The following is a 22,661-nucleotide window of genomic DNA, read 5'->3' as shown; positions in this document are numbered from 1 at the left end:
AATGGGAACCATTGTTACAGTCATGTAAAAACATTACCTACATAAAACAGAAACCTTCTTAGAATATCACTTTTTTTGGTGGACCTAAAAAAAAAAAAAAAACATTTGATTTTACCTCACATGGTTATTAAGAGTCCTCAATTTATGCTTAGATATATTTTTTAATAGTTGAATGTGGAATGAATTTTAATCATGAGAACCCACTTCTGATGTTGACTTCAATGATAAGCTTTGAACTGTCTTCTTGGGGTTTAAAAAAAAAAGTCTACTAGTCTAAACTTTCAGAAAAGAAGAAGTGGGTGTATTTTTCTACTGGTGTTTTAGGGGGAAAAAATTCTTAGTACTTATACCATTATCTAATATAGTCTTCCTGCTATTCTATCCTGTCCCAAGCCCTTTCCTTGACCATAAGAATTTCTTCCATTTAGGGATCCCCTTAGTCCTTTCTTTCAATATACAGAACTTTTTGTCCCTCCTTTATGTTTGTTGTTGGCCTTTAGTGATTCTAAATGTATTAGGCTACAGTGCTTTACTTCTATGAAGGGCCTTTTTTGTGCATGATATTCTCTAATGCAAACTTTCTCCGAGGCCCAGGCCCCATGAATCTGTAAATGCAAAAGGAAAGTGATTTGGAATTTCTGAAAATACTATATACTGCTTTAACTTGTGCCATTTTATGGACTTTCAACTATATGTATCACTCTAAGCCAATAGTGTTCCGCCAAAAGGTTTCTTAGAGAACCCTATAATGAATAGATGATATGTTAACTTATCAGTAAAGTTTGTATAAATGAATTTTTCTGTCGAAAAATATGAACTGTATTCTGTAAGTAAATAAATACTCCATTTTCAGTCTTATTTACATAGTTATTTTGCTTAGCAATCCTTTATCCAACTTCTTTGGGAATGTTATAAGGATAAGTTAAGCTCTTTCTATGAATAAATGGTTTCCTAGGCTTTTCTACTCTGCTAGTTTTACAAACTGGTCCATCAACTATTACTTCTTCTTGGGTCTTAGTGTGCTCTTAGTTATTAGTTAACACATTATTAGGTGTTAACACATATAGCATATTGTTATGGTTTTTACATATTTCCCATCACTAGATTATAAACTCCTTAAAGGCAGGAGGCATGACTTGCTCAGCTCTCCATTTCCTGTGGCACCAGCTTAGTGCTTTGAAAATGAGTATTACACAGTGAAATGTGTGTAGGCAGGAACTCAAAATATTATTTTTTTTTTAAAACAGATTTGGTTCATTTGACTTGTACATCTTCTAAAACAGCAAGAGAAGATTTAGAACCAGTTGTGCAGAAATTGTTTACTCCATATACCGAAACGGAGATAGGTAAGAGTAATAATCAACGATTTATGATAGAAAGGTAACGTAACCACTTTACCCTCTTAGATATATCATGAAGGTTTCTGCAACCTGGACTGAAATATGATGTATTCAGCAAGAGCCCTTACATATTGTAGTAGCATGAACGAACACATTCTCTCCCTAAAACTGGGAAAATATTCCACTCTATAATGGTAAAGGAAAAATACACATTTCACACACAACATGTATAATTATGTGCAAAAATACACATTTATATGTGTACATATTCACATGCATAGAAAAAAAGACTGCCTGTAAATCTCTCAGTTTCGATGGAATTATGGACTTTTATTTTTTTCCTTTTAATTTTCTTAATTTTATAGATATTACACATAAGAGTATATATTCCTTTATCAGAAAAAGTTATCATTTTTAAAAAGCTAATATAATATTAAAATATTAATTGACAAATGTAGAAATCCTTCCTAATAATTGTCTTTTAATGTGTAGCTTGCTACTGATGCGATAAATATTTAACTCTCAAAATATATATGGCACTATGCTATTTATTCATGGTGGAAAATGTTTTTCAACCACAAATTTTTTAACTTTTCTCCTCATAGAGTAGCTCTTATAGCTATGAATGGAGCAAACTTTGCTGTATTTTGTATGTAAATGATCAAAAAGTAGCCTGATGGATATTATTCATTTATATGAAGTGAGGGTGATTTTTATTATATAGGATTTGCATGTGTACTTGAATCATGACCAGTTTCCTTGCTGAGTCATATATCTTTATTTCCTTTGGATGTTATGTTTGTTCAGACAACCATTTATTTACTCCCACCTGTTGTATTTTCTTTACGTTCATCTATGTGTCTTATTTGTTTTCTTAATGCAGAGATAGTACATAGAGGGGCATTTATATTTACGTCAGTAAACTCCATTTTCAGGAACTAATATCAGTATAATTAATTAATTTCTTTTTTAGCTGCCTGAATACAATCCTGAAATCTGAAACTTTATTTCACTTTAGTTTCAAATTTAGTTTGTTTCATATTTACATTTTATATACTGGAAAGTCTCATAAATGTTTTCATTATTGTTAAAAATTTGATTGCAAACTTATGATACATGATGATATTTCTAAACCTAATATGGAATCATGGACTAATCCTTGGCTTTAATTACTTTGCTTATAAAAACTCTGAATTTCTTCCCTCTTTCTGAAATTTTTCATAATTTTTTTGTTTTAATTTCATTGTGTGGTAGTCTCAAATAATACACTAAATTTGAATCTTGTATCATTGCTCCTCACTTTTTAAAATGCATTTAATTTTCTTTTAAAAACAACAAGCTGGGCAAATTACACGTTCATTACTTAGCACTCTCTAGCCATTTTAGATTTTTAAACATTAATCTTAATGGTTAAAGTGATCCCATTTTGAAATGATGTATTGTTTAGAACCTGACTGAAATTCTTTAGAAAGAACTATGTGCTCAGAGGAGTCCTCAGGTGCACTGAGGCACTGAAAAGCTAGTTTTCACTGACACATAGCCCTTTTTATCATCAGGATGAGGTAGTGGTCATATTTTAATTAAAATGTCAGAACAAATACTGTTGGAGTTATTGAAAATGAATCACCAGATAAAGTGAGCACTGGGCCATGGCAGGTCAAAGAGGCAAAGTCACCTGGAGAAGAGAACTCAATTCATTTTCCTGCCTAAATGAGAAGAAACTTTATGAGCAATATCAACTTTTAGTACATTAAAAGCACATTCTTCTCTACAGCAAAAGCCCTATTTTCACAGATTAATGATCATTATTATTAAGTTTTAATTACTTGATGGTGATATGAAGCTTTATACTTTGGAGCATTGTAATTATTTTGTTTTAAAATGTGTGCCAAAGGAATAATGTTACTTGAGCTAATTTTTTCTTTTTATTTGAGTTCTACTTTCTGTTTAGTGCTATACTTCATAAATCTTTCTGAAAGTCAGCCTAGTTACCTTGCAAGGAAGTTTATTTATTGTAAAAGATAATGTTCTCTTCTCAGATATAGTACTTATTTGCTGGTGTATCTGAAAAATTCCAGTAGGGTTGTGAATGGTATTCTCTCTTTCCTTCTCTTACTTTTTACATTTATCACCTGGAGCTCTTGACATATGTTCTGTCTTAAGAAACAGTTGTACCAATACTTCCAAGATCCCTAACCTCCCAGGCTCCTTTAAGAACATTAAAGATCTCAGGGCACCTGGGTGGCTCAGTCAGTTAAGCATCTGATTTCGGCTCAGGCCATGATTTACCAGTTCGTGAGTTCAAGCCCCGCATAGGGCTCTGTGCTGACAGCTCAGAGCCTGGAGCCTGCTTCGATTCTGTGTCTCCCCCTTCTCTGCCCCTCCCCCACTTGCACTCTGTCTCTCAAAAATAAATAAACATTAAAAAAATTAAAAAAAGAACATCAAAGATCTCTAAACCCTTCCCTCCTCCCAAGTCCAAAGAAATTTCAGATGTTTTATGCTTAATGAACCTGGTTGTACACGTGAGGAAATTAGGTGATTGCTCACCATTCATACCCATCTGGATTAATTCTTCCAGACTCCAGAATATTCTTCAAAGCACTGAGTGAGCAGTAGTATAACTATCCTAAATGATTTATTATTTTACTCAGGAAATTGAGATTTCTTTATGAATTGAAGCAAGAATTTCATTAGTACTATATCTTGAAATGTGTACAATGTAGTATCATTGCTGCACCATGTTCTTTCTGTTTTTCATTTGATTGTATATGGCATGTGGAATTATCTCATCCCATCTCATTCATTTCCTACCTCAAAAAAGTAAAATTCCCCTCACAGTGTTATTTTGAGGCCCATGGCTGGTAAAGATATTAGGTAATTGTTGGACTCAGAAATCAAATACCTTGTCTTAATTCCTTTTTGTATTTGTTGTGTCCAGACTTGATCACAGCTGTAACAGTCTCCTACTCTTTTGGCCTTATGCTAGTCTGCTATGTTACTAAAATAGTCTCTTCCTAAATATGGCATGTACCTATAGGTCATGTATTGCCTTTATTTGGTATGCCATTGTTGATTTTTTTTTTCTGTCTACTTTGTTCTGTACTTACCCCAGTTTAATTTGCCCAAGGTCTTATTCTAAATTACCTATTACATGTTTAGTCCTTTACACTATCTAATTGATGAAATGAGATATTACAGAAAACCAGTTCTACTCCTGGTTAGGTGATATATTCTCAGGCAAACCTCAGCAGCTTTACTATTTATTTTTGACAACTGTGTACTTCTCAACTGCATGTTATTTTTCCAGCTATCTCTCTGCCTTCTAGCTGACCTCAAAGAAAGATGAAGCAATTATATGTCTTTTTGAGGGTTTTAAGGTCAAAGCCTGATAACTCCCTTCTATCTAGAGCATTTATCTTCAGCCTATGTCAACTTTTCATCTTCCTCATGGTTCCTTCTCAATGCTTCAATCTCTGTGAAATTCTTTCCTATAATCTATTGGAGTATTCATTTTTCCCAGCTTCTATTGGGTGAAAGCCCTCCTTTGAGCTGGAACTTTCACAGAATACAAGATAAATTCTCTTTATGTATGCTTAGAAATGGACTAGGCAATATTAAAGGAATTCCAGACTTTAGCCCACTTTTCTGCAATGCTCATGGAGTCTGGTATCACAGATCACGGGCAGTATGTTTAATTATCTTCCTGTAAGATTTAGTGAAACTAAACTTAACCAATAAATTTATTAAGAGCCATATGGTTTTAGCTGTGAAATATGAATTCCTTATATTCCTTTATTTTGTCAGTAAATAGGTTTCACCATCTATCATATGTTTACATGAAGTTAGTGATACCTTTGACTCATAGATCTTAGCATTAGGAAGGGGCATTGTAAGGAATCACTTCTTCCATTCAGAGTTTCTTCATCCTATCACACTAATAATAATGGATTATTCAAAATGAACTAGAAAAATAACATAGTTGGTATTTTTTAAATTTTTTTAACATTTATTCATTTTTGAGAGACACAGTGTGACTGGGGGAGGGGCAGAGAGAGGGAAGCACAGAATCCGAAGCAGGCTCCAGGCTCTGAGCTGTCAGCACAGAGCCTGACGTGGGGCTTGAACCCACAAACCATGAGATCATGACCTGAGCTGAAGTCAGATGCTCAACCAACTGAGCCACTCAGGCACCCCTTATAACTGGTATTTTTGTAGTAGAGATATTTTAATTTTTTTTTTACATTTATCTATTTATTTTTGAGAGACAGAGATAGCACAAACAGGGGATGGGCAGAGAGAGGAGACACAGAATCTGAAGCAGGCTCCAGGCTCCAAGCTGTCAGCACAGAGCCCACCGCAGGGCTTGAACTCACAAACTGATATCATGACCTGAGCCGAAGTCGGCCGCTCAACCAACTGAGCCACCCAGGCGCCCCGTAGTAGAGATATTTTAAATTAAATATAACAAAATCCTGTTTATCCTGAATTGGGGAATTGGGCATTCTTGTTAACTGAATACTACAATTAGCTGTGAATTTCTCTACATTGATTTCCAGTTTAACAATAAGAGCTAATTAACTAGTTATACCTTTAGTATTTTCTTTATGATTCACAAGGTGCCCCATGGTCTTGGGTAATCTTTATATACATCTAAGGTTGAACCTTTTAATAAGCATATCATATTTTGATTATACCTGAAAGCAGGATTAAAATCAATTTAACAGTTGTTCATTGAGTGTCTGTTATGTGCTAGGCTCTGTATTAGGGAATATAAAACATCAGGAGCCTAAGGACTAAGTCTACTTTACCTGTGTATTTCTAGCTGCTAGCCTAATGCCTAACACACATAATAGATGCTTGCTGTTAAATGAGAGAATGTGTGCTAAAAACAACTTGAAGTCTCACATCTTTATCTTTGTTCCAATTTAATATATATGCTGTTGAAGCAAGCACTCGCAACCTTATTTTTATTTTTTGCCAGTTGCCATTGCTTCTATAATCCAGTAGGACAAAGCATCAGTGTTTTAGGATATTAATGTTTTAATCCCATATACACTATTTTTTAATAGTGGCTTTATTAAGATATAATTATGAATTTATTGAGATATAATCTGCATACTATACAGTTCACACACATAAAGTGTAAAATTCAATGTTTTTAATATGTTCATCATCAAATTGTTCATACATCACCACAATTTCAGAATATGTCCATCACCTAAAATAGAAACCTCACACCCATTAGCAGTAATCCCTCACTTACTCGAATTCCCCCAGCCCTAAGTAACCACTAATCTACTTTCTGTCTCTATAGACTTGTCTCCTCTGGATATCTCACAATCCTGTATATATCATTGACTTACTGTATATAATTTTCAAGTTGGTTTGTTTATGTGAAACATAAAAAAATGTGTTATCTTCTTCATTGACATAATTTAAGGATGAATGTGATCAGAAGCACTATGATATTGCTGAGAAGAAATAATAGAAATTGAAGAGAATAGGTGTTATATCTAAGTAACATACTAGTAATCTTATTTGAGGTTGAAAAGCCATCATTGCTTGAAATATACACATGTATTAGAGTATGTGGATACAGATTTACTATTTTTTTACATACAAAGCTCTCATTTACTACACTATACAGTCATGGTTTGTTAGTAATTGGCTACATACTGTATTAAATGACATCCTTATTGTGCTTTAGATGTGACTAAAATTTATGTCTACATTTAGAAAATGAAGAAGATGAGAAACCAAGACTTTTGTGGGCTCTTTACTTCAATATGAGAGATTCTTCAGATGTCAGCAGGAACTCTTATAATGATTTACCATCCAACATTTATGTCTGCTCTGGCCCAGACTGTGGTTTAGGAAATGATAATGCGGTCAAACAGGTAAGGCTGTTGGTGTTTCTCTGTTTTGTGTTAAAAACTTGGTGTGGTAGGGACAGTAAGTTGTTTTTTCCTCTGGGATGTGAGAAAAAAGACTATAAAAGCATCTCTGTCATTTAATACTACCTCTGTAATTTGCCCCCAAACTTTTTCCTATGAATGACAAAGTTTCTTTAAATATACTTGAAATATAGTATTCAATATTTTCACATTCTTGACTACAATAATGAATTGCAAAAAAGAATTTAGGAGTTCCATTGTGGGAATAAGGATGGAAGATGTTAGAAATACAGATTCTGAAAAATGAATTTATAATGCCAGTTTTCCAAAGAAATTTTGCTTCTAATTTAAACTGTTGGCCTCTTGTTATTTTGAAATACATGAACCGTTTTTCTTTGTTAACTTCTGAGTCATTTCAAAAGGAGTATAACTAAGTCAGTAAGTAATTGCATACAAAATGTAATTTTTAAATGGTCTTAACCCATTTTTTTTTTATTTTGGAAAAGATCATGTAACTTAGTTTCTCACAGTTAACATGATTCCTTTAATGTTTTGACACAAGCTGGTGTTCCAAAAGCTACTGTCATAGCTGCTGAGGAATATGCTAAATCAAGGTGGAATTTTGTGACAGCACTTCTGGACAAGGCTATGAACTGGTATAGCGCAGGCTGAGAAAAGCTGCTAAGAGTGAACTATGATTCCATTCAGATGAAGATCTATGTGCATATATAAATACATTTCTCTGCACTTGACAGGAAAAGAACAGAAAATATATTTTTTGAGGCACAAGTCTACACTTTTCACAGATATAGTTGGCATATCTATTGAATCAATAAATGGATAATTTAACATTGTTTTAAGACCACAGATAGAATTTTCAATCCTACTAGTGGCAGGGATCTCATAGGAGCAAATGGCTTCATTGACCCTTTAATTTTTAGTCACAATGGCAAGGCCATGACCCCATGCATCTGTAGTTTTTGCCACATTCTTTGTTTCTCATCTTCAGAGTCAAATGGTGATCCTGGATAATCCTATTCAGCCAGTGATATCAAAAGTGGGAAGTTCTCTATCATTCATTCTATTAGTTTAATAGGAACCCAAGATGGTTCCAGTTCTGCATTTATGGCTTAAAATGACCAAGGCATTTTTGCTTTGATGTTCCAATTTTTTTCTGAGCGGAAATTGCCAACATGTTTTCAGCCAGATAGCTTAGGTCATTTTTATTACTGAGTGAACTTTAATGTTTTTTTAGCCAAAATGGAAGGCATTTTACATAACGGCTTATTATACAAGTGCTAATGTAATCTAAACTATCAGCTAAAAGATTATAATTAAAGAATAATTTTGTTATGAAGTAACTTGCTTCCTCAGAAGATACACTTCAATGTTATAATAATAAAAAACAATAATAATGCTACTTCTGGCACTAATTATATGCTATTAAATATGAATAGTTTTAATTGTTATATACCTTTAGCCTCACATCACTTTGGGGAGAAGTAATACCTACTTTAAAGGGCATCAGTAATAATATTTATAAATAGCTAGTGTGTTCAGATAAACTATTCTAATTCCAGTATTTCATCATATGTTTAACCCACTCACTAATTGATTACTTTTGTTTTCTAAATTGTCTATAAAAGCTCTTAGAACATCACCTAAGGCTTTAGGCTATATACCAAACATAAGCACCAGCAGATTCCCTTTTTTACAAATAAAATGCTTTATTTTACCTGTTAGCAAGTTTGCATCTGCTTTTCTTATTTGTAAATGTATAGATGTTGAATAGCATAGTCTTATCACCCTTGTGTTCATATGGAACTATTTATGATTTGAAAACATACTAAAAATATAAAGTGATCTCTGTTTAATACAAGTTAAAGTGTGCAAGAGCACACCAAGACATTCTCTATTATCACCACAATGATGCTAGCCCAAGTGATAATTGTGATTCTTTCTGTGAAAGAAAGAATCTGGTTTTTCTTATAGTTTGTTACTTCAATTTTTTTTTCTGAAAATGACATATGATATCTCTTTTCTTAATACAAGTAGTGTCTCATTTATCCACACATACTGATGAACAGACTGGTCTATTGTTCTCTACTCCCAAGATCATTGATAGCTCTCCTCCTTCAGGAGCCCCCATCCCCTAGGAAGTGCCACTACCATGAGAACAAGAATAATTATATAGTACTGTATACTTTGTATTATATTTCAAGTGTAAAATGGTTTAAATTAGCTGATGTGGGCAGCCTAAAACCACCATTTAGAATGTTGTCTTTATGGCATATTAGCAATTTGTTTATGACTTTTGGTACAGAATTTGTAAGTTGAAGTTTATAGTTTTATAGATCATATGGCCTATCAAGTTGCTCACATATTCCATTATCCTTCACTTTCTCATGCCATTGAGGGAGAGGGCGATTTTAGGTGTCACATTTTGTAAAGCCACCATTCATTGAGCATTTTCTGTGTACCATCATATATATATTATTTCATTTGGTCCTCACAGCCATATGAGTGTCTGTGACATGGCCATTTTACAGATGAGGAAACTAAGACCCAACAGGGGCTAAATAACTTGTCCAAAGATCACATAGCTGGTAATTTGCAAGCCAAAACTTAAACTCAAGTCTGTTGGACCCCAGTGCTTGTACATTCATCTAGTGTGCTGTGCTACTTTCATCTTGTTAATGTGGATACATTATTCTAAATACATTAAACTGCTAGATTGACATTTTTTTATGTTTTGTGCAGATGTGTGTTAAATAAACATAAGAATGTCTTCAATAACTCAGTGTGTCCTTTCTATACTTCCCAGTATAAAGAAGCCGAGTCATCACATAATTATGCCTTTTTAATGTCTTTAGCCACCTGAAACTACCCTTTAAGCTAACTTTTGGCTTAAAAAGGGCAAGAAGGATTTAAAAGCTAACAATTCACTATGAATTAGCCTCTTTATGACAACTCTCACAATCGAGGCTTAGTTAGCAAATAAAATGCAGCAGACCAAGAAGCATTAGATAGACCTTCCAGAACATGGCAGTTGACCCTTAGAGGTTCCAGCAATTAGAGGAAAGACTGTAAGGGCTGGAGGCTGGCCGTAGGAAATTGGCATTAGTGAGGGCCAGTGGCAGATGGGCTGATGGTGAGAGTTGCACCAGCAGGTAGAACACAAATAAGGGTGGTGCCTGCGATTGGTTGGCAATTCTAGGAGACAGAATGTGACAAGGATATATGGAAAGAGAGGGTGGGATCCAGCCACAGGGCCTGAGGTCCAGGGGAAAATGTATCCTATAGGGAGGTAACAAAAGGGAGACAAGGTGTGAGAGAGATACAGAGGAACTGGAGTAGAAGTAAAGAAGTAGTATTAAGTATTATATTCAACATTTCTACAATATACAGTTTTTAAAATTTTTCAGTTTGTTAAAAAATGTATATTGGGGTTCTATTCCACACCAGGAATAGTTGAATGAAACCCAGTCCTTTTCATCCCTGGAGGAATCACTGTCTACTAAGGAGAAGAACATGTAAACAAATGACAGTGCAGTGCAGTATATGCAATAATAGAATAATGTCAAAGTTCAAAAATAAAACAGAGGAGCCATGAGCTCTATTTAGGAGTCAAAGAACTTTACATAGAGAGATATAAAAGATGAGTAGCAATTCCCCATACAAATGGAAGATAATTGAAACATTCCAACATCTACACCAATCCAGGATATAAACATCATGGTGTGTTTAAGGCAGCACCCATAGATAGGTATTAGTGAAGCAAAAGGTCTGAAAGGTGAAAATGAGATTAAATAAATGATAAGGCCAGAGAAGTAGGCCTGTAGAGTTTTGTATGCCATAACAAGGATCTTGGATTTTTATCTTGTTAGAAGTGTGGAGTCATTGAAATGTTTTAAGCCAGAAAATGGCATAAACAGAATTTCATTTCCATAGACCCTTCTGAAGGCAGCATAGAGATGGATTACCTGAGGGAACCCTCAAGGCAAGGTGACCAGTCCGGTTCTGAGATATTGCTATTGTCTAATGGAAAGAAAATGTATGCCTGGGCTATGGCTAGAGGGAAGGAAAAAAATGGAGTCAAGAAGTAGGAAAGAAGATTGTTATGATTTAGTCATTGATTGCATGCAGAGAGTGAAAGGAAGTGAGGGGGAGAGAGAAGTTCTATAGAAAGACAAGGTTGAGATAAAAGACAAAAAGACCATTAGAGGAACTGAATTGTGAGATGGAAGCTCTGACTGACCTCAGTCCTCCTACTTCTAGGTGCTAAGTGTCTCCAGCAAACATAATGGTAAGTTCCTGGAGTAGGGAATGAAGCAGGCATCTCAAATATTTCATTTCAAAATAGTCATCGTAAAATGACATATCCAAAAATAGTACCCTTGAACTATACTCAAGAAAGAAGGAAACTTTTTCTCTCCATCTCTTCTTTCAACTTCACATCAAAGCTCAAAATTTCCTATTTACTGTCCTTCCACCCATTCACAAGGAATGTCAATTTTAATTACCTAATGCAGGAGTCTACCAACTGTAGATAGCCAGATGGTAAATAGATTTTGCAATCCCTGTCATCCCTTTGGCATCTACTCAACCCTGCCATTGCAGTGCAAAAACAGCTATAGAAAATAGACAAATGAATGAGAGTGGCTGTGTTCCAATAAAACTTTATTTACAAAAAAACAGGCTGGATTTGACCTGCGGGCCATAGTTGTCAACTTCTGGCCTAATGAATGACTTTGTGTGCATGTCAGGAAGAAGGATTGAAGCAGTACAGAAAGACATTGTAGCCTTTAAAACAAACATATATCTTAAAACCATTTAATGGCTTTTGTTTACCAATAGGATAGAGTGCAAGCTCTCTAGTATCGCAGGGACCCTGATCTACCAATGAGTTGTATTCATCTAAACAAAAGAGCTATTCATGTTTTCTGCCCATTTCTTCACTGGGTTATTTGTTTTTCGGGTGTGGAGTTTGGCAAGTTCTTTATAGATTTTGGATACTAGCCCTTTGTTCGATATGTCATTTGCAAATATCTTTTCCCATTCTGTTGGTTGTCTTTTAGTTTTGTTGATTGTTTCCTTTGCAGTGCAGAAGCTTTTTATCTTCGTGAGGTCCCAATAGTTCATTCTTTATGCTAAGTGAAATAGGTCATACAGAGAAAGACAGATACCATATGTTTTCACTCTTATGTGGATCCTGAGAAACTTAACAGAAGACCATGGGGAAGGGGAAGAAAAAAAAAGTTAGAGAGGGAGGGAGCCAAACCATAAGAGACTCTTAAAAACTGAGAATAAACTGAGGGTTGATGGGGGGTGGGAGGGAGGGGAGGGTGGGTAGTGGGCATTGAGGAGGGCACCTGTTGAGAGGAGCACTGGGTGTTGTATGGAAACCAACTTGACAATAAATTTCATATTTTAAAAAAGGTGTATTCATCTAAATAGAAGTAGGGATATGTTTAGAATAGAATAGCAATGTTTCTTGTCACATTTACTTTCACGTGTGTATGTATTTGTCATTAATTAAGATCACATTCACTTTCTTATTCTCTTACCCTGCCAGACTAAGTTCAGCTTAAATCTTGACGTTTTAACTTAAGTTATTATTAATAACAGTGATAACAGCTACCATATGTAGAGGCTTAGTTAGTCTCGGCCATTTTTTACATTTGTCTGTCCTTTTACAGACAAGGAAAGCAAGGCTCAGGAGTTAACTAAGCATTCCCCCAAATTGCATTGCTACTAAGTCGCAGAGACAGCATTTGCACATGGCTATCTATTCAGGGACCATGATCTTGAACACTGTGTTATACTCCTTAAAGCCCGGGGGAAGGTCAATTATCCCAGAAAAGCAAATACTTGAGCAAATAATGAAGATTTTTCTTGATTTTAAAAGTGACTCATTAAAATTATATGCTAAATTTGTACAGCTATTGGGAAATTACATAAAGAATACTAAGGGAAATTGAATTTGTACTGACATGAAGAATGAATGTCCTTAAATTCTCAGCTATCTAACACTTGATAATCTTTTTTAAATTTTTTTAATTTTTTTTTTATTTTTTTGAAATTGATGGTCAAATTGGTTTCCATACAACACCCAGTACTCATCCCAACAGGTGCCCTCCTCAATGCCCACTACCCACCCTCCCCTCCCTCCCACCCCACATCAACCCTCAGTTTATTCTCAGTTTTTACAGTCTCTTATGGTTTGGCTCCCTCCCTCTCTAGCCTTTTTTTTTTCCATCCCCTCCCCCATGGTCTTCTGTTAAGTTTCTCAGGATCCACATAAGAGTGAAAACATATGGTATCTGTCTTTCTCTGTATGACTTATTTCAGTTAGTATAACACTCTCCAGTTCCATCCACCTTGCTACAAAAGGCCATATTTCATGCTTTCTCATTGCCAAGTAGTATTCCATTGTGTATATAAACCACAATTTCTTTATCCATTCATCAGTTGATGGACATTTGGGCTCTTTCCATAGTATGGCTATTGTTGAAAGAGCTGCTATAAACATTGGGGTACAAGTGCCCCTATGCATCAGCACTTCTGTATCCCTTGGATAAATTCCTAGAAGTGCTATTGCTGGGCCATAGGGTACATCTATTTTTAATTTTTTCAGGAACCCCCACACTGTTTTCCAGAGCGGCTGCACCAGTTTGCATTCCCACCAACAGTTCAAGAGGGTTCCTGTTTCTCCACATCCTCTCCAGCATGTATAGTCTCCTGATTTATTCATTTTAGCCACTCTGACTGGCGTGAGGTGGTATCTGATTCTGGTTTTGATTTGTATTTCCTTGATGAGGAGTGATGGACATTGAGCATCTTTTGATGTGCCTGTTGGCCATCTGGATGTCTTCTTTAGAGAAGTGTCTATTCATGTTTTCTGCCCATTTCTTCACTGGATTATTTGGTTTTTGGGTGTGGAGTTTGGTGAGTTCTTTATAGATTTTGGATACTAGCCCTTTGTCTGATATGTCATTTGCAAATATCTTTTCCCATTCCGTTGGTTGCCTTTTAGTTTTGTTGATTGTTTCCTTTTCAGTGCAGAAGCTTTTCATCTTCATGAGGTCCCAAGAGTTCATTTTTGCTTTTAATTCCCTTTCTTTGGGGATGTGTCAAGTAAGAAATTGCTGCGGCTGAGGTCAGAGAGGTTTTTCCTGCTTTCTCCTCTAGGATTTTGATGGTTTCCTGTCTCACATTCAGGTGCTGCATCCATTTTGAGTTTATTTTTGTGAATGGTGTAAGAAAGTGGTCTAGTTTCATTCTTCTGCATGTTGCTGTCCAGTTCTCCCAGCACCATTTGTTAAAGAGACTATCTTTTTTCCATTGGATATTCTTTCCTGCTTTGTGAAAGATTTGTTGGCCATATTTTTGTGGGCCCAATTTTGGAGTCTCTATTCTATTCCATTGGCCAATGTGTCTGTTTTTCTGACAATACCATGCTGCCTTGATGATTACAGCTTTGTAGTAGAGGCTAAAGTCTGGGATTGTGATGTCTCCAGCTTTGGTCTTCTTCTTCAATATTACTTTGGCTATTCGGGGTCTTTTGTGGTTCCATACAAATTTTAGGATTGCTTATTCTAGCTTCAAGAAGAATGCTGATGCAATTTTGATTGGGATTGCACTGAATGTGTAGATAACTTTGGGTAGTATTGACATTTTCACAATATTTTTTCTTCCAATCCATGAGCACGGAATGTTTTTCCATTTCTTTATATCTTCTTCAATTCCCTTCATAAACTTTCTATAGTTTTCAGCATACAGATCTTTTACATCTTTGGTTAGGTTTATTCCTAGGTATTTTATGCTTCTTGGTGCAATTGTGAATGGGATCAGTTTCTTTATTTGTCTGTTGCTTCATTATTAGTGTAATGCAACTGATTTCTGTACATTGATTTTGTATTCTGCGACTTTGCTGAATTCATGTATCAGTTCTAGCAGACTTTTGGTGCAGTCTATCGGGCTTTCCATGTACAATATCATGTCATCTGAAAAAAGTGAAAACTTGACTTCACCTTTGCCAATTTTGATGGCTTTGATTTCCTTTTGTTGTGCGATTGCTGATGCTAGAACTTCCAACACTATGTTAAACAACAGCGGTGAGAGTGGACATCCCTGTTGTGTTCCTGATCTCAGGGTGAAAGCTCTCGGTTTCTACCCATTGAGTATGATATTAGCTGTGGGCTTTTCATAAATGGCTTTTATGATGTTTGAGTATGTTCCTTCTATACCGACTTTCTTGAGGGATTTTATTAAGAAAGGATGCTGAATTTTGTCAAATGCTTTTTCTGCATCGATTGACAGGATCATATGGTTCTTGTCTTTTATTAATGTGATGTATCATATTGATTGATTTGTGAATTTTGAACCATCCCTGCAGCCCAGGAATGAATCCAATTTGTTCATGGTGAATAATTCTTTTTATATGCTGTTGAATTCTATTCACTAGTATCTTACTGAGAATTTTTGCATCCATATTCATCAGGGATATTGGCCTGTAGTTCTGATTTTTTTTGCTGGGTCTCTGTCTGGTTTAGGAATCAAAGTAATGCTGGATTCATAGAATGAGTCTGGAAGTTTTCCTTCCCTTTCTGTTGTTTGGAACAGCTTCAGAAGGATAAGTATTATCTCTGCTTTAAATGCCTGGTAGAATTCCCCTGGGAAGCCATCTGATCCTGGACTCTTATTTGTTGGGAGATTTTCAATAACTGATTCAATTTCTTCATTGGTTATGGGTCTGTTCAAGTTTTCTATTTCCTCCTGATTGAGTTTTGGAAGTGTGTGGGTGCCTAGGAATTTGTCCATTTCTTCCAGGTTGTCCAGTTTGTTGGCATATAATTTTTCCTAGTGTTCCCTGATAATTGCTTGTATTTCTGAGGGATTGGTTGTAATAATTCCATTTTCATTCATGATTTTATCCATTTGGGTCATCTCCCTTTTCTTTTTGTGAAGCCTGGCTAGAGGTTTATCAATTTTGTTTATTTTTTCAAAAAAACAACTCTTGGTTTCATTGATCTGCTCTACATTATTTGTCTTCTTTTGCTGGGTTTGGGGTGTCTTTGCTGTTCTGCTTCTATTTCCTTTAGGTGTGCTGTAAAGTTTTTAGAGTTTTTTCTTGATTCTTGAGATAGGCCTGGATTGCAATGTATTTTCCTCTCAGGACTGCCTTCACTGCATCCCAAAGCTTTTGGGTTCTTGTATTTTCATTTTCATTTGTTTCCATGTATTTTTTTAATATCGTCTAATTGCCTGGTTGACCCATTCCTTCTTTAGTAGGGTGTTCTTTAACCTCCATGCTTTTGGAGGTTTTCCAGACTTTTTCCTGTGGTTCATTTCAAGTTTCATAGCATTTTGGTCTGAAAGTGTGCATGGTATGATTTCAATTCTTGTATACTTATGAACGGCTCTTTTGTGACCCAGTATGTGATCTATCTTGGAGAACGTTCCAATATGTACTCAAGAAGAAAGTATATTCTGTTGCTTTGAGATGCAGAGTTCTAAATATATCTGTCAAGTCCCTCTGATCCAGTGTATCATTCAGGGCCCTTGTTTCTTTATTGACCCTGTGTCTAGATGATCTATCCATTGCTGCAAGTGGGGTATTAAAGTCCCCTGCAATTACCACAGTCTTATCAATAACGTTGCTTATGTTCGTTATTAATTATTTTATATATTTGGGGGCTCCTGTATTCGGCTCATAGACATTTATAATTATTAGCTCTTTCTGATGGATAGACCCTGTAATTATTTTGTAATGCCTTTTTTCATCTCTTGTTGCAGCCTTTAATTTAAAGTCTAGTTTGTCTGGTATAAATATGGCTGCTCCAGCTTTCTTTTGACTTCCAGTAGCATGATAGATAGTTCTCCATCCCCTGACTTTCAATCTGAAGGTGTCCTCAGGTCTAAAATGAGTCTCTTGTAGACAGCAAATAGATGGGTCTTGGTTTTGTTTTTTTTTGTTTTTTTGTTTTTTCCATTCTGATACCCTATGTCTTTTGTTTGGAGCATTTAGTCCATTTATATTCAGTGTTATTATTGAAAGATAAGGGTTTAGAGTCATTGTGATGTCTGTAGCTTTCATGCTTATAGTGAGGTCTCTGGTACTTTGTGGTCCTTGCAACATTTAACTCACAGAATCCCTCTTAGGATCCCTTGTGGGGCTGGTTTAATGGTGATGAATTCCTTCAGTTTTTGTTTGTTTGGGAAGACCTTTATCTCTCCTTATATTCTGAATGACAGACTTGCTGGAAAGGGTTCTTGGCTGCATATGTTTTCTGTTCATCACATTGAAGGTTTCCTGACATTCCTTTCTGGCCTGCCAAGTTTCAGTAGATAGGTGTGCCACTACTCTTATGGGTCTCCCTTTGTAAGTTAGATCCTGTTTCTCCCTAGCTGCTTTCAGAATTTTTTCTTTACCCTTGTGTTTTGCCAGTTTCACTATGATATGTCACGCAGATCAATTCACGTTATGTCTGAAGGGAGTTCTCTGCCTCTTGGATTTCAATGCCTTTTTCCTTCCCCAGATAAGGGAAGTTCTCAGCTCTGATTTGTTCAAGTACACCTTCAGCCCCTTTCTCTCTCTCTTCCTCTTCTGGAATTCCTATTATATGGATATTGTTGTGCTTGATTACATCACTTAGTTCTCTAATTCTCCCCTCATACTCCTGGATTTTTTTTCTCTCTTTCTCAGCTTCCTCTTTGTCCATAATTTTATCTTCTAATTCACCTATTCTTTCCTCTGCCTCTTCAATCCGTGCTGTGGTCACCTCCATTTTATTTTGCACCTCACTTATAGCATTTTTTAGCTCCTCATGACTATTTCTTAGTCCCTTGATCTCTGTAGCAATAGATTCTCTGCTGTCCTCTATGCTTTTTTCAAGCCCAGCAGTTAATTTTATGACTATTATTCTAAATTCTTGTTCCGTTGTATTGCTTAAATCGTTTTTGATCAATTCATTAGCTGTTGCTACTTCCTGGAGTTTCTTTTGAGGTGTATTCTTCCGTTTTGTCATTTTGGGTAGTCTCTGAGGTGGCTCCAAACTGCAGAGAACTTCCCCTGTGCTGTCCAGAGTAACTTGTGTTGGTGGGCGAGGCCACAGTCATACCTGATGTCTGTCCCCAGCCCACCACTGGGGCCATAGTCAGATTGGTGTGTACCTTATCTTCCCCTCTTCCAGGAGCAGGACTCACTGTGGAGTGGTGTGGCCCCTTTCTGGGCTACTTGTACACTGCCAGGCTTGTGGTGCTGCTTTGATGGGATCTGGCATATTAGCCGGGGTGGATCTGCAAGGTACACAGGGGAGGGAGGGGTAGGTTAGCTCACTTTGCCTGTGGTGGTCTCCTGTTGGAGGGGCCCTGCAGCACTGGGAGGGAGGCAGGCCCCTGGGAGGGATGGATCCACTGAAGCACAGTGTTGGATATTTGTGAGATGCAAGCAAGTTCGGTGATGGGAGCTGGTTCCCTTTGGAATTTTGGCTGGGGGGATGAACGGTTGATAATCTGGTCAAATACTGATAATACATGAAGGGTGGTCCTGAAAGCTTGCATAGAATTGGAGGAAAGTCATGAAATTCTGAAAGTGGATTTTAAAAGATAGTGTATACTTGATAAAGTTTTGTAACAAAGAAATTTTCAAGGGTGATACCTTCATTTTTAAAATAATTTCAGAAAGTCATATACATTTTAAGCTGATAACCAAAAACTATCATGTCCTTTCTTCCCTGTCCAGGCTGAAACACTTTTCCAGCAAATCTGCCCCAACGAAGACTTCTGTCCACCCCCACCAAATCCTGAAGACATTGTCATTGATGGGGACAGTTTACAATCAGAGGCTTCAGAATCTAGTTTCATACCAGAAGTGAACTCAGAGACTCCCCAGGAAAGCAGAAGTCTGGGAAACCCAGAGCAGTCCTCTCAATAATGGATATACACCAAACTATACACGCACTTTGAAAATTCCTTCTGGCCTCAGAGTCTTTTTCATGGAAGAAATGTTTGAAAAATGTTAGAAAACAGCAGCCAGTTGACATACATTATTACCAAGAAAACAGGGCATAGAAATCCAAAAGGGGATTTTCCTGAAAGAGGACATTGCAAGAGCACAAAATACTTGTAAACCACATTGGCTTGCCTACTTTAAGATAATACACCTGTGGAATAAGCAGATGAATATAAATGGATTCATTTCCAGGAATATAGCTGTGGATATGAAAGTGATCCTATGCATTGTTAATAATTCTGTGGTATTAGGAAAGCTTTTGCTTATCACTTTGGATCTTTGATTGAAATCCACATCTTCAGAATCCAGTCACGTATTTCCTGTGATTATTTTAATTCTATTTTCTTTATGGATATAAGCATGATGGCACCAATGATAAAAGCACATGTAAATGTAATTGAGGAGAGCTAAAATATCCTGATATAGGCAGGAGCCTGTTTGGAATAGAGGTTTGGTTTGTTTTCTATCTTGAGAATTATTGAAAACTCCAATATTAAGGTATACATTTTTACAAACAAATCATGAGTCCATTTACTCAACATTTTTTAATGTTAGTAGTGCTATTTGTATGTGAATCATTTGCACACTAGGAAAGCTTATAGGACTGAAGTCATGGAAAGAAAGATTTGGATATTCTCATCAGTATGTGGAAATTCTGTCTAGTCAAGTAATTAGAACCTAATTGTATATGGACCCAGTTTAGTCCTAGCTATACTACTGATGAGATTAGACAAATTGTTTATTTTGTCTAAAAATAGGGCTCACTTTCTCCATATGTAAGATAGAAATAGTAACACTCTCCCTACCTTAGGAGGATGATTTTGAAGATAAATGCAGTGCAAACCTTAAAATGATTTTTGGGGGTTGGGGGGAATGTTGTTTTCCCCTTGACTTGAAGGTGAATATCAAAAATCTCATGCAGCAAATTGTTTGCTGTCAACTCCCCCAACACAGTAGATCACAGTGTTTTTATTGCATTAAGCTTTTAAAATAAAACTATTTCCTAAATTAGTATTTTATAGTCTATAGACCATAAAACATAGTAACATGGAATTTTGGTTTTGAATCTTAATAAGGAAAGCACTGTATAAATTATTCATATTCCTTTTCTGGTAGGTAAACCTAAAACCACTAAAGACTCAATACAATATGACAATTGGTAAACCCTAATATACACTTAACATAAAAATGTTAGGGTTGTACATAGCCAGCAAACCTAGTTACAATGACCATGACAATTTAAAATTTTTCCAGATGCCAAGCTCTGATGATGTGCTTTATTTGAGCAATAGTTTAGACTTAATTTGTTTCAATAATTAAATACATAAAATGTTTATTGTGCATTCTGGCCTATATTGCCAATCAGAGAGCCATAGCTATAGTAGAAATCATGTAGTTCTTACTTCAGTTGCAGTGGGGCTATGAGCTCTTCAGGTCACAGACTCCTAAGAAATGGAAAGAACCAAGGAATGTAGCCCTTGCCTCACCTTTCCAATCCCCTGTAGATACAACTGAATCCAGGTGAAAGGAAAACCTTCCCAGCCTCTCAGGCTGCTCTTAACTGCTCTGCCCATTGTACAGCCCATCTCCTATCTCTTTGGACCCTTCTGTGTCTCTCTTCCCCTTTTATATTATCATACAAATCAGGGATAGTGGAATCACATTATAATATATTTTGTTAATAGATTCAGATCTTAAATCATGTTTCCCAAAACCCAACTTATGCCATGGTCTAAATGCACAATACATACCTAGAAGCACCAGGTATTGGCCCTGCCCCTCAATACCAGCAATATGAAAGGTCCCACTGTATAAAAGTATTGAGTCTGAATACACTGGCACCAATTAAAATACTGTACTTTGTTACAGTCTAAGAGTTAAGGCCTCTTGAATGCAGCATACATATTTATGTAAACAATCAGAGTAGGCTCAGAATAATAACTAGAAAATTACGATAGCTTTACTGCAGCTATCTATATGTAGACAAGGAGATATTTTGTGGTCTCATGGCCCAACCCATATTGTACCCTATTTTATCCATTAGCCATCCTCATAATCTCTTCCAGGTTATTTATTAAATACTATTGAAATATTTAAAAGTTCCTAAATATGATTAGTGGTGACTAAAATATTACACAACCATTTAAAACATTTTAATAGAGAATCTTAAATATTTCCTGTTGCCTCAGAATGTAATAGAAATTATTCTAAGAGCTTTCTTTTCAGCTGTCTTAAGTACTGCAAATAAATTTTTTTATAGTTTTAAAACAGAAAAACTTTTTGGTTTTGTTGTAGAATCATAAGCCTGAGGTTATATAAATAAAGTTAACATGTCATATGCAATACAGAAGTTTCAGTAGCTAATTTAAAATGCTGAACATTATTGTCAAAGAATTTTGATTCATATGTTTAAAATGTTTAGTTATGCATGCTTTTTTAACCAAACATGGTAATACCACTCAGTTTAGTGATTATGAAAGCCAATTACCCTGTGTTGCTACTGTGTCTTTGTCTGGTTGGTATGCCTATCCAGAAAAGCAGATAGGTAGGTAGGTAGGTAGATAGGTAGATAGATACTATAAATTTAGGTATTTTTCTATAGGAAAACTGAATTACAATTTTTCCCATCTCCAGTGATACTTAGTTGCCTGTAGTAAAATGGCCACGTTAATAGTTAACTTCTAGAATGGTAGTTTCTGAGATTGGCAGCCTTTTATCTAAAATAATGACCATGCTAATGATTAACTTCTGTCACAGCTGTACTTACCAAAAAGGCAGCCCTTTGTCTAAAGTCCTAAAGATCTCAAAAAATTTTGTTGAAATTTGATTGCTAAGTAGTATTGATCCTTCAAAGCAATAATTAAATAATTTTCTTACAAGTAAGTTATTTACTGCTATTGGTATTGAGTGATCTATCTCTACTCCTGGGCAATTTTCTTATATGCACTTCAAAAGCATAAATATGATTATTCATAATTTTCACACAGTAACAGTAAAGTTTTCAGAGGAAGTAAAATCTGTTTTGATGCCTTTCAGGCATGGTTTCCTAGTTTTCAACATTAAAATTTTGCGTGTATGCCAAGAAATTAAAGATTGTCTTGGAACTGATTTGTTGGTATCAGTCTACTATTTAAGCAATTAATTATCCAGCTGTATACTTGGTTTTGTTTCTAAGCACTTGAGAAAGGCAATCAAATGATACATGGGTTGATTTACTTAGCAAATTGTTCTAGATGCCAGCATCAGACCTCATTCTGTTTGAAATCAGTGCTGTGAGGCATGAACTATGGTTTTATAGTACATTGATTGCCTACAAACTGTTTTCACATCTCACTTAGTATATGAGAATATGAATTGTTTTTTATATTTACTTGGTGAATGAGAACATGAAATGTTTTTCTCTATGGT

General features: G+C 35.7%; 1 protein-coding gene across 1 annotated transcript; it reads left to right on the top strand.

Moving 5' to 3' along the window:
• Nucleotides 1-1,186: 1,186 nt before the first annotated feature.
• On the top strand, nt 1,187-22,361 carry LOC109261437 (rab proteins geranylgeranyltransferase component A 1-like). The gene is made up of 3 exons (XM_053891447.1): nt 1,187-1,346; nt 7,080-7,240; nt 18,984-22,361. The coding sequence occupies exons 1-3, from the start codon at nt 1,202-1,204 to the stop codon at nt 19,173-19,175; spliced, it is 498 nt and encodes a 165-aa protein (XP_053747422.1). The 5' UTR covers nt 1,187-1,201; the 3' UTR covers nt 19,176-22,361.
• Nucleotides 22,362-22,661: the final 300 nt, after the last annotated feature.

The sequence above is a fragment of the Panthera pardus genome, unplaced genomic scaffold (assembly GCF_024362965.1).
Source record: "Panthera pardus isolate Hobbes unplaced genomic scaffold, ASM2436296v1 HiC_scaffold_27, whole genome shotgun sequence".
NCBI classification, from domain to species: Eukaryota; Metazoa; Chordata; class Mammalia; order Carnivora; family Felidae; genus Panthera; species Panthera pardus.
Note: the sequence above shows the minus strand (reverse complement) of the source record. Positions and strands in the feature narration are given on the sequence as shown.

Excerpts from the sequence above, each read along its gene's own strand:
- LOC109261437 (XM_053891447.1), top strand. The coding sequence starts at position 1,202 with ATGTGTGTAGGCAGGAACTCAAAATATTATTTTTTTTTTAAAACAGAT. Across the intron at positions 1,347-7,079 it reads ATATACCGAAACGGAGATAG|AAAATGAAGAAGATGAGAAA; the intron begins GTAAGAGTAATA and ends GTCTACATTTAG. Across the intron at positions 7,241-18,983 it reads ATGATAATGCGGTCAAACAG|GCTGAAACACTTTTCCAGCA; the intron begins GTAAGGCTGTTG and ends TTCCCTGTCCAG.